Source organism: Simochromis diagramma, unplaced genomic scaffold (genome assembly GCF_900408965.1).
Source record: "Simochromis diagramma unplaced genomic scaffold, fSimDia1.1 OVJJ01000334.1, whole genome shotgun sequence".
In the NCBI taxonomy this organism is placed as follows: Eukaryota; Metazoa; Chordata; class Actinopteri; order Cichliformes; family Cichlidae; genus Simochromis; species Simochromis diagramma.
Genome location: NW_024386764.1, coordinates 7,232,487 through 7,243,973, shown reverse-complemented (window position 1 = coordinate 7,243,973; position 11,487 = coordinate 7,232,487). Strand labels below are relative to the sequence as shown.

General features: G+C 36.3%; 2 protein-coding genes and 1 long non-coding RNA gene across 6 annotated transcripts; 2 read left to right on the top strand and 1 right to left on the bottom strand.

Annotated features, from left to right (window-relative positions):
- The first annotated feature begins 1,929 nt into the window (after nucleotides 1-1,929).
- Nucleotides 1,930-4,568, top strand: LOC120735054. The gene is made up of 6 exons (XM_040034233.1): nucleotides 1,930-2,427; nucleotides 2,690-2,818; nucleotides 3,025-3,218; nucleotides 3,713-3,860; nucleotides 3,956-4,160; nucleotides 4,240-4,568. Exons 1-6 carry the CDS (start codon nucleotides 2,218-2,220, stop codon nucleotides 4,542-4,544), a joined length of 1,191 nt encoding a protein of 396 aa, XP_039890167.1. The 5' UTR covers nucleotides 1,930-2,217; the 3' UTR covers nucleotides 4,545-4,568.
- On the bottom strand, nucleotides 3,704-7,429 carry LOC120735063. Of its 4 annotated transcripts, XM_040034252.1 has the most exons (6): nucleotides 6,992-7,429; nucleotides 6,419-6,682; nucleotides 6,033-6,223; nucleotides 5,806-5,899; nucleotides 5,431-5,624; nucleotides 3,704-4,810 (listed from the first exon to the last, which is right to left on the bottom strand). In XM_040034252.1, exons 2-6 carry the CDS (start codon nucleotides 6,574-6,576, stop codon nucleotides 4,623-4,625), a joined length of 825 nt encoding a protein of 274 aa, XP_039890186.1. In that variant the 5' UTR covers nucleotides 6,577-6,682; nucleotides 6,992-7,429; the 3' UTR covers nucleotides 3,704-4,622. The 4 variants fall into 4 exon arrangements, with proteins under 4 accessions (XP_039890186.1, XP_039890178.1, XP_039890193.1 ...); XM_040034244.1 differs by having other exon boundaries at nucleotides 6,419-7,429; XM_040034259.1 differs by having other exon boundaries at nucleotides 5,441-5,624; nucleotides 6,419-7,429.
- A 961-nt stretch (nucleotides 7,430-8,390) lies between these two features.
- LOC120735089 lies at nucleotides 8,391-10,313 on the top strand. The gene is made up of 3 exons (XR_005696174.1): nucleotides 8,391-8,587; nucleotides 9,529-9,621; nucleotides 9,761-10,313. It is a non-coding gene; the product is annotated as an uncharacterized LOC120735089 (long non-coding RNA).
- Nucleotides 10,314-11,487: the final 1,174 nt, after the last annotated feature.

Below are 11,487 nucleotides of genomic sequence, written 5' to 3'. Positions count from 1 at the left end.
CAAATGTGGTAACTGAATTCTCCTGGACTGTAGCCAGCTCCACATGTCAGTCCAGAAGGAGTGCACTGATTCACAGTTGAAAAACAAGTGATCCAGACTTTCAATATCATTTTCACAAAATGTGCAGGCGTTCACATCTAAGTTAAATTTCCGTCTTAAGAATTCATTGGTTGGATAAATCTCATTAATGATTTTAAAGTGAACCTCTTTTACTTTAGGGGAAAGAGGAAGTGAGATATACTTTTTTCTTATCGCCTTAACCTCCATGGTCTCAAATTCTTTAAGGATATAATTTCTTTTAACCGGATTAGGGCAAATTTCGTTTATCAAAATATTCCTGATCACTTTGTTTGTAAACCTGCTGTCACCAAATTCAACTCCAGCTATGCAGAGCTGCCTCAGTCCAGGAGAAATTTTAGAGTGCACAATATCTTCTTTTATCATTGATCTCAAAGAGACTGGGATGGCTTTCACTAGGGATTTATATCTCTTAACAGTACATCTTACATCAAATTTCTCACAAAACGTCTCATGTTTTAATAAGACCCCATTATCATCCATAAAATGAGCTACAGCCCAAATCCCTTTAGATCTCCATTCATCCACGTACACAGATTTCCTACACAAACGGATATACCTGTTGTTCCATATAGGGGTATTGTGAGGAGTAAAGTTATGTTTATAGATTAATTTCCAGTAGAGAAGGACCTGCTGATGGAAAGCTGAGAGTTTAACAGGTAACGAACTGCAATCAAAGTCACAACCTAACAAAAAGTCTATTCCACCCATTTTGCCAAAAATCACAGTGGGAATAATGTTCCAAAAGGAATGTTTGTTCCTAATGAAAGATCTTAACCATTTCAATTTTAGTACACCATTCATAACATCAAAGTGGCATTAGCCCCACCCTCTTCATAATTCTTAATCATATCATTTTTCTTTATATAATGACATTTGTTCCTCCATATGAACCTAAAATTAAGATTATTTATAGATTTAATTAGTTTTGGAGATATGGGCAGAGAAAAGGTTGGATAGATTAGTCTGGATAGACTGTCCATTTTGGTTAGCAAGATTCTCCCAAACAGAGTTATGTCCTTTTGCAGCCACCTGTTTAAAATTGACTTACACTTTTCTATATTGGTACAGATATTTTTATTTTCTGTTGATGTCTTATCCTTGCAAATTACAATGCCTAGATACTTAACCTCTTTTTTGATCTGTATATTATTTATTGCTTGCAGGGGACACTCATGCAGAGCTAGAATTTCGCATTTATTAATATTCAGCTGTAGGCCAGAAGCTTTGGAGAAGTGGTTGATCGCCTGTAAGGCTAAAGGAATCTGGTCCTCATTTCTTAGAAACAGGGTGGTATCATCTGCGAGCTGACTGATTATTATCTGTTCACCGATCACAGTTAACCCCTCAATGTGACTGTTTTTAATCAAAATAGACAACAGCTCAGCAACCATGATGAACAGAAGTGGTGAGCTGCTACATCCCTGCCTTATCCCTCTATTAACCTCAAACCTTGAACATGTACCATGTTCTAGCAAAACAGAGCTGTTAATGTCATTATATAGCATCTCTATAACATTGATAAATTCCTCTCCAAAACCAAAAGACTGCAGAGTTTTTAATATGAACGTATGTTCAACTGAGTCAAATGCTTTGTAAAAATCCAAGAACAGGATGTATCCTCTCTCTTGGATTAATTCACTGTATTCAAGGAGATCCAAAACCAGCCTAATATTGTTATGAATTAGTCTTCCTTTCAAAAAACCTGATTGTGTTTCACTGATAATGTTTGAGATGCCTTTCTTTAGCCTCTCAGCTACAGCTCCAGACAGGATCTTATAGTCAGTGTTTAGTAAGGTGATGGGTCTTAAATTGTCTAAAATTCTTTTATCCTTACCCGATTTAGGGATCGGGGTTATGGTCCGTGTACTTTTCGGTATTTGAAGTTTCGTTTCAGAAAGTATAATTTAAAAAAGAAAATGAGACACTTATTTAATTCTCAACTTAAAAAGCTAAAATGAAAAACGTAAAACAATTGTTTTTTTCATTTTGTCCTTTCGCACATCAGAAACGAAAAACCCAAGAAAAAAGAACGAGAAAGGGCCCTTTATTTATTTTGTCTGAACCGGAAGTTTTAGTAGGTCAACAACCTGTACAAGTGATGCGCAAACTTATGGCAAACACTGTAGTGTGGACATCATGACGTTGGAAAAATACTCAGACGTGATCATGGAGATGGCAAAACAAGGCCTGTCATCGGAAATTATATCAGAGCGTCTGTCATATGAACACGGGGAAGTGAGAGGATTTTCTGCGAGAAATGTTAGAAAGTTTTGTGCTGAGCAAATCACTAGCTGTCGACTCTCGGACACACGGTTGGAGCTTGAGGTGACACAAGCTATAAATGAGGTAAGGTACTTTCTTCCTTCACCTTATGACTGTGTATGGTTGTCTTAACTGGGTTGTAAGGGGGTTAGTCTAGACTGTGTGCGCGCGCCCGCGCGTTTTAGCGTCTTGCGGGTGGTGGGTAACGTTAGTTATTTTAAAGATGTCTCTCACTGGTATTTGTACAGTTAATTAGCACAATACTTTAGCTTTACACATTTGCTTTCAGAATAAGCTACTTTACATTTGTTGTTCTAGTAGTAGCATGATCTTTTATTTTAAACAGGTGGGCCCAACATATGGCCGCAAAATGATGAAGGGCTATCTGTCCACAAAAGGGGTACATGCTGCAGAGGGACGAATTGGGTCAATTTTAAGAGAGGTGCATCAACCTTATCATGAAGCAAGACGCCAGGTAGCCTATGTTATTTAATCTTCCACTAGAACTGTATTCCAATGTTCTTTGTCATATTTGTGATATACATCATGTAATGGTAGGGCCTAATTCTGTTTAACAGATGTACGCCCTGCTTTAACAGTTACTTGACTCTTCCTCAAACGTATGATCAAATCTGCCTTTATCCAGTCAGCTGTCATTTATTTTTGTGATTTTTTTGTAAGGGAGCTCGGAATCTTAATCCCACACCGTACCATGCTGAATGCATGGGGCACAAGGTTCACCTGGACCAAAACGAGAAACTTGTAATGTTTGGAGTCACCCATGTTTTAGCTGTAGATGGATTCAGTAAAAAGATTGTGAGTCATTCCACAATGCCAATCAAAAACAACTTGAGCATCTATGAATATGTTTTCAGGTAATACAACCTCTCAAACCATTTATTTCATCTTAAGTGTTTTGATGGACATGTTAGTCATATTGGACATGAGCTGCACCCAAATTTACAATATTTGAATTTAAATTAGACATGCAACAGATGGGTCTGGTTATGTTCCTGAATATAATATATTAAGAACTTACCAAACATTTTGATCAACATTTTCTATTAATGTAAAAATAAATAAAATGGAATTGCACATGAATCATTTAACTACTTTATTGCAATTAATCAGTGTTCATTTATGAATGGAACAAGGTTCTTGGATTTCCACATATCTTTCAATTGTTCTGACATACATCTAAAGTCTGAGCATGACAGTGACATTGCAAAGAAACTTAAGAAATATATGTTGTCCTACTACAACTAAAATATTACCCAAAAAAAACATGAATGAACATTCAAAATAATAACACCTTTGCTGGTCTTAAAGCAAAATAGTTAATAAATGTTCTTTATTTTTCCTGTACCAGACCTGCAGTGATCACCTATGGTATGTGGGACCAGGTGCGAGTAGACCATGGAAAGGAATTTTATTTAACACTGTTCATGCAAGAGATGCTGTCACATAATCGCTTCAATCAGGAGAGACTGCCTTATTTACAGACCTCATCCACAAGAGTAAGATTTAAGTACCATTAACATCAGCTGAAATTCTTATACTATTACGTGTACTACTACGTACATTTAAGACATGTTTCTTTTAACTCTTTTAGAACCACACAGTTGAAAGGATTTGGCCTGAAATCAACAACCGTGTCAACTACCCACTAAAAACTGCCCTACTCCAGCTGATGGACCAGGAGGAGATAGATATGGAGGATAACCTTGTGCGATACTGTGTGTCCAATCTAACCTGTCAGCTGTGTAACATTGGTCTTGCAAGTGTGGTAGAATCATGGAATGCTCATAGAATCCCAGGTAAAAAAAAAAAAAAAAAAAGTCAGATTGCTTACAACCCTGATAATGAACATTTAAACACCTCCTCTATTTTTTACAGGAAAAGGCATACCAAATCACTTTGCAGAACATGGGTGTAAAAGAAGAATTTCTCCAGAGCTCTTGCCAAATGCACTTGAAGCAGCAGACCTGTACAGGCAGCACTTGGGATCTGCACTCAAAGAACATTCGACTTTTGGAGTTGATCCCTTCACAACCGAACAGGACAAACTTAGAACAGAGAGTCATTTTGCAGAAAAATATCCTGATATTTCACATTTGTTTTTTAGAGCCGTAAATGGTGACTTTATGCCATACAAAGAAGCTCTGCTCTCTCTCATAAACATAACTCAGAGAAATGTATGAACCACTGCATCTGTAAACTGTACAGAACAGACAAAAAAAAAATCAACTGACTGTAAACATTTGTGTGTACACACTACATTACTCCTCTGCAAAAAAAGATTTCAATACAGAAAATGCAGCTGTTAGACCAGTAATTTGTAGAACTCCGTTGTTACTCTCCCTGCATTTTGCACAGTGCTGTGATGTCTCTTGCCACTGTTCCACACATGTCTTGCAGCCAATAATGCTTCTGCAGCACAGTGAGAACACTGGATCCTCAATGATGTCTGCAAAAGTAAATCAGATAAGTGAGACTGTTATCCATTTATGTTGAATTTAGTTCAAACTATAGGTTCAAAGTCAGTCTTGACATAAATTTACAGACAGCATGCAGAATATTTTTGGTTATTCTGTAATTCCTCTTGTTCACGCTGTTCTGAGAAAGTCCCTGTCTATATTTTTGTCTATAATTGATGAGGGGCAAAATCAGTACATTTTCTCAATTAGCAAGCAAGAAAAATGAAAAATTTACAGGTACTTGATTCAATATATGCAACTACAGTCCCATTTTAAATGTGAACTTTTTAGTTTTACATTACTGTGAACAGTGTACCGTCACCCATACTGACATTGTAATCAATTTGAAAAGCTATACTTTCATAGTCAATATTGCAAGGAGAACCCAAATTAAATGTGCATGTAAACTTTTGAATGTTATGTTACAGTAGACCTGCATCTTGATTGTCTGTGCCTAAGTATTTAAATGGACACTGCTGAATAAAGAGCCTATGTTTGGTAAAAAAATGTTTGTCCAAAGTAATGATTGAATGTGGTTTGACATTGTTTTAATTGTAATTAAAATGTTAGTGTAGATGTAATGTATTTACTAAGCAACATTTGAACATACTCATACAAACCACGCAGCTAAATCCCTCCTTGAGTGTCTGCAGCTTGGGGGTTGTGACTTTCTGGGCAACTGCAAGATCAGTGAGCTCTTTGATTGCTGCTGTGACAGCTGGCAGACTTTGAGATGCCAACACCAACTCTTCTATTTTGTCACTCACTTCTCCCAAACTGGCACTGTCATCATCTTTACGGCTGCTACAAATAAAAATGGATAATCAGATGTCAAAGCTACTTACTGGCTTAAAGAAACATCACATCACTTACTGATAGATGATGATTTATGTAGTGATGTCTTACTGCTATTATAGGATTTAAATCAAATTAATTCTTCTATATTGATGTTCATCCTATAGTATATACATTTTTCTTCACATACCTCAGTTTCTTCCTCTTTGTTCCCTGGAGGCAATTAAAGTCTTGTTCAGGCACAGCAAGAATTTTTCGTGCATTTTGTCTCCAGTACTGTGACCCTACAGATGAAAAACAAAACCAAAGAAACCTGTTTAGAAGCCAATACCATATTACCCAATAAATATTACAAAGAGTCTGGTAAGACATGTCTCTCCATAAGATATGGGCTTTAGCTGTAATATTATGGCTCACCTGTTGTGCCCTCCGACTCCAGAATTGCATTGCCCTGTGCATCTGTCAAAATTATTGGGTTGTAATTACCAATGGCATCTTGCACTTTTCCTACTATCCCTTGAAGCGTAGCCTCAGACTCCAGGAATCGTACAACCACCATTCTATTGGGAATCAACCTCCCACCAACTACATCTGCAAAGTACACTGATCTGTAAAACAAAACATAATAATTTTACATATCTTGTAAAAGACAGCAGGCCACAAATCCATTCAGTGATTGCTATAGGCAAATTGTACTAAAACAGCTTTGCTATTCTTAACAATTCAACTATCCATGCACCTTATGTTTCTTTTTATTTTGCCTGTTCTGTAATTTAATATTCAAGAACACAGACTCATCCTACCTCTGAAATGTTTTGGAGGACATAGGGGAAACTTGAAGTAGCCTGCTGTGAACGTGAAGGTGCAGACGCTGCCACAGCTGGTGCTCGCATAAATGCAAAACGCTGCCCGCTGGAACCTGCTGTTGGAATTGACTCCATGTCTTCTCCGTGGACTTCATAGTGACCTCTGGGTGTAAGGTCTAATGCGCTGAAAACACCAGAGACCGCACCGGGGAACATAGCCACGTTTGAATCATCCGTGATGTACAGAGTATGCGCGGATACCTGTTTAAGAAAAGTTTCCGTAAATCACGTTGCTCTGCTAACGTGTTACTCCTGTGCACACGGTTAATAGGCTCTAAACGCTTACTTATTAGCTAGTAGCCGGTAAAAGTCAATGAATAACTATTTACACATTAGCACATGTGCACAATTCACATATTAGCACAATGAAGACGGCTAGACATAGTATTAGTAAAAGTAGGCCTACATGAAATCACCAAATGTTAACGTTAGCCGTTCCGCAGTAAGGAAGAACAATAACGTTCATAAAAAAACTGCTGAAAGCAAAGTTTGCGAAGTTTACATATCTACCTGAAAGATGCGACCCAGTTTTTCTGCAGTCATGTCTTCGTCCCGGAGTGTCACTCTCTTAGTTTTCCTAAAAACAACGTAATGGTCCATCCTCTGTTTATTCCAGTGTAACTTTAAGGCCGTCGATCTCTTGTGTGGGGGACGGTGTGCGCGCGCCATAAAAAAACGCGCAGAAGAAGTACTTCCCGTTTCAGACATTGAAAATGCGTCTATTTTTTTGTTTTTGCGCTAGTATACTTTCATTATTTGAATCACGAAGGAATCCAAAAAAGCACGTCTAATTTTAAGTGTATGACGGCTATTTGTTACCACCGAATGAAAAAACAAGTTATTTTCGCCCATTTTATTCTTTATCAAAAATTAAAAAAATGAAAATTCTTTTAAATATCGTTTTTTCGTTTTTGTTTCTGAAACGAAACTTCAAATACCGAAAAGTACACGGTCAACCCTTGTTTCATGCTCGGCATCAGTTCTTTTTTCTCTATCGATTCCTTTAATGCATCAAACAATAAAGTTCTTAGGTCCTTCCAGAAGAATTGATAAAAATTAGTAGTGAGTCCATCTGTCCCTGGGGACTTGTTTAATGCCATTTTCATGACCACCAAATCCAGTTCCTCAATTTTAAACTCTGAATCACACAGATCTTTGAAAGGCTTGTCAATACATGGGATGAGATTATGAATCTTATCAAAGAAACTATCAGAATCAGCTGCTGAATATTCTGAGGAGTACAATTTGGAATAAAAAGTGAAGACTTCCTTTTCAATCTTCCTGAAATCTTTACATTCAGTCCCATTTATCAACAAGCTTGAGATTAGATTTCTCTGCTGTCTACACTTTTCCAGCTTACTAAAATATGATGAGTTCTTTTCACCTGCCTCAATCCACTTGGCTCTCGATCTTATAAAGGCACCCTGGGCTTTCTCTAGGTAAAGATTGTCTAATTTAGTTTGTAACTCCATCAATTTATTCTTCTCTTGCACGTTTAGTTTTTCTTTACTACAGCACTGAGTTATTTCACGAAGTAAATTACTTTCATGTTCCCGTTTTTCCCTGTTCAGTTCTTTGCAGAATTTTATAGTGAATTCTCTGATTTTGAATTTAATAAATTCCCACTTCTGTATATTACCCACTACTGAGTCATCATTTTTTATATCTGTAATCATATGTCTAATTTTATCACAATACTGGTCCTTATTTAAAAGGCTGGCATTAAATTTCCAATATCCCCTGCTACTACGTTTCATCCTTCACTCTAAGAAATGATACATTGATGTTGCTAGCATTATGTAAACGTTTTATGTTAAAATTAATGTCACCAATTGATTTTTAACTCTAAACACAAGGATATTGTTTTGATTTTAATTAATAACACAATATTTCAATACAACAATATGCAGTACATTAAATCCAACGTAAAAAGTTCATTTAAAATGAACAGCACTTTAATTTGAAGAGGATTGTCCTAACAGGCTCTCCGTACTTCTCAGTTTGCACATGTGCAGTGTGGAAGTTTGAACAACCGCCATTTTCAACCGAAACTTGCATCATGTTCAGAAGCCTGGATAAAATCCATTGCCATTTGAGGATTATTTGGTAAGTACAACCATTTAAGGATGACAAATTTGGTTAATGTGTACTAAATGATAAACATCCGACATTTTCGGGAGTACTTCTGTATGTTTTATTTTAAAACAAATGATGTCTGGTAATTTTTTTTTTTAGCATTCTAGCTTGTATGCCTCTCACAGGTGTTAGTAGTCAGGCATTTAACAAATATTATTGGGCCCACTTCGGTGTAATTTCCCAAAATGTTTTACGATTCATGTTAAGCTGCAACTTGCCTACTAAGAACTGCAGCTTTAAAATTACTCCCAACATCTACCGCGCATGCTCCCTGGTGTCAGTAATGACCACCAGGAGCGCCAGCGATCCTATCCGTTTGAAGAATGAAATATATGTATAGTGTATTTTAGAAACATGCATCAAATAAGTTGCTACATTGTTTGAAGGAATTCTACCCCGTGTTGATATCTGGTTTAGTGTTAATATCAGTGATTAAAGTGTAAGACATGCATTTATCTGATGCAACAAAAGTGGCTCAGATGTGGTTGTGGTTACTGTTATCTTTTATTGTAACTCTTGTTATCGTAATAAATACCAGAAAATATTGTGATAGGATTTTGAATCCATATTGCCGAGTTCTAATCTTCTATTTCATTTTAACATTTTTAGGGGTACAATTAATAATTATATTGTTGAACAGTCTAGAATTGATTAAAGCAAAAGTGAAAGCTTTCATGTATTGTCAAAATTGAAAAGCTTCTAGTTTTGTGTTCATATATTTGTTGATCTGACTCAGAAGAGTCAGTGCCTAACCAATCATTAACCTCACTGAATGTCACTAATGTGAGTTGTCAAACATTGTTTAATTACTCATCGCTAATCACTCATCTGTTAATATTTTTGACTTTGGTTTGGGAAGAAGTGGAAAAGAACCAAAATCTTGTCTCACATTGAGTTCTTATCTCCACCAGAATATCAGCATTGATGTTCGACGGGAATGCGTTCTAAAAACTATCTGTGTCTACTTAAATAAAAAGCCAGATGACCTGTTCAAGGAATTCTTGGTAAGTTAGAAAAGGGGAAAGATCAGTTTGTTTGTTTGTTTGTTTTTAATTTGGGATAGTAAATTGAAGGTGGGCTTATTTGTTCATATGTATCTATATGCAATTAGCTTCCCCCCCCCCCCTTTGTTTTCATTTTAAGGATGTCGATCTTAGTGCAAGAAGAGAAACGGAGCAGCTGACTTTAGGAGTCTGTGTTGTCAGACATGAAGGAGCAGACTCTGCAGATACACCTGAGGACATTGGTGTCATCATAGAAGGATACACTGTGCTGAAAGCTCTTAGTGATGTGGCAAAGGGGTGTGCCCTCCTGCTTGGACTAATCTACAGTCTAAATCTGAGGTACCCAAAGCACCTGAAATACATATTTGAATTTCTTCAGAAGGTGCTGATAGAGTTGGATGGGAACAACCTATCCATGAAGGTGCAAGTTCTGAAAAAAAAACTGCTTGAGTGAAACAGCCTGCACTGAACTATAGAGGACACTGAACTGGTTACAAGATTCTCAAACCCTCTCCTTGCACTTTATAAACTGTTCAGTTTGATTTCCGCAAGAACTTCTGCAATGCCTCATACTTTTTGGCATGCTTTGTTCATGCTGAACTTTTACCACCATCCAGCTACATTGAACAAGACTGCTCCTAAGTTTGGACTTCATTTTAAGTTTTGAAAAAAAAAAAAAAAGGTTTTTTAAATATGGACAAAAATGCCACTAAAGTCATTTCTACTTGTTGTTTATAGGACTGTATTGTGAGTTTTCCATTGTACCCGAAGCAAGTTTAAATTAAGTCATGTTAATGTTAAAAATGTTGGAATCACAACACTTTCCAGTTTTAATAACTTGATTTTAACATTCTGCATTATGTCTTCCTGTACTTAATATGCACTTGCATATATGTGAAGATATTTTTGTTTAGGAAAAAGGCATTGATCTAGAATTTTGAACAGCTCAAAGTTTGCTTCAGCACATTTTACACCAAGTGTTATTAAAGTTGGGTTAACTGAATAAAATTGTGTTTGATTTATTCAATTTACTTTAAATAGAGTAAGTAATTTAATCCTATAGTTTCATTAGAGCTCGTTTAGGGTTAGTCAATTTATCAGATGTACTTAAAATTTGTTGTTCAAATTAAATGCGTCATACATTTTAGATTTCACTAACCCAGTTGTGTGGAACCGGTTGACATAACTGGGTGGAGTAAATGCAACATCTTATTTTATAGAGTAAGTAGGGCTTGTTTTGGTTGAGTAGATTTTATTTAGTGTTGTCAATTTAAGTCAACATGTTAGTTAGATCAACATTATGATATTTAGTTAATACAACACCATTCTTGTGATTTGCATTTAATTAGCCAAAGCTTGACAGATGTACTTAAAATTTGTTGTTCAAATTAAGTGTATCATACATTTTATATTTCACTAACCCAGTTATGTGGAACCGGTTGACATAACTGGGTGGAGTAAATGCAACATTTTATTTCTTAGAGTGTTGTTGGTTCTAAGACAAGATCAATGAAACAGTGATCAGATAGGGGTGCTTTGGAGATTTTAGATTGTGAAGTACATCTCAAAATGTCATCGCTGACTAACCAATAATCAATTCTTGACCTGCTTTCTCCATTAGGTTTAAACCATGAATAATTCTTAACTCCAGGATTCAAACTTCTCCAAATGTCTGTAAAATTATTATCACTAGAAAAGTTCTCAATAATGTTATTCTGTTGCCTCCTTCCTAAGCGAGGAGGCCATCTGTCCATCCATTCATCTGGTGTCATGTTCCAGTCTCCTCCTACTAGGATGTAATCTGTGGGGTACATAACTTTAAACTCTGAAATAACATTTGTTAGATTTTCCAATAGACTTTTATTT

What these genes read in the sequence shown, in the direction of transcription:
- LOC120735054 (XM_040034233.1), top strand. Translation starts at nt 2,218, where the DNA reads ATGACGTTGGAAAAATACTCAGACGTGATCATGGAGATGGCAAAACAA. An exon ending in ATCATGAAGCAAGACGCCAG is followed by an intron (nt 2,819 to 3,024) that starts GTAGCCTATGTT and finishes TTTTTTTGTAAG; the next exon opens with GGAGCTCGGAATCTTAATCC. An exon ending in GAATGCTCATAGAATCCCAG is followed by an intron (nt 4,161 to 4,239) that starts GTAAAAAAAAAA and finishes TATTTTTTACAG; the next exon opens with GAAAAGGCATACCAAATCAC.
- LOC120735063 (XM_040034244.1), bottom strand. Translation starts at nt 6,576, where the DNA reads ATGAAGTCCACGGAGAAGACATGGAGTCAATTCCAACAGCAGGTTCCA. An exon ending in GGAGTCGGAGGGCACAACAG is followed by an intron (nt 5,900 to 6,032) that starts GTGAGCCATAAT and finishes TTTCATCTGTAG; the next exon opens with GGTCACAGTACTGGAGACAA. An exon ending in ACAAAGAGGAAGAAACTGAG is followed by an intron (nt 5,625 to 5,805) that starts GTATGTGAAGAA and finishes TTTTATTTGTAG; the next exon opens with CAGCCGTAAAGATGATGACA.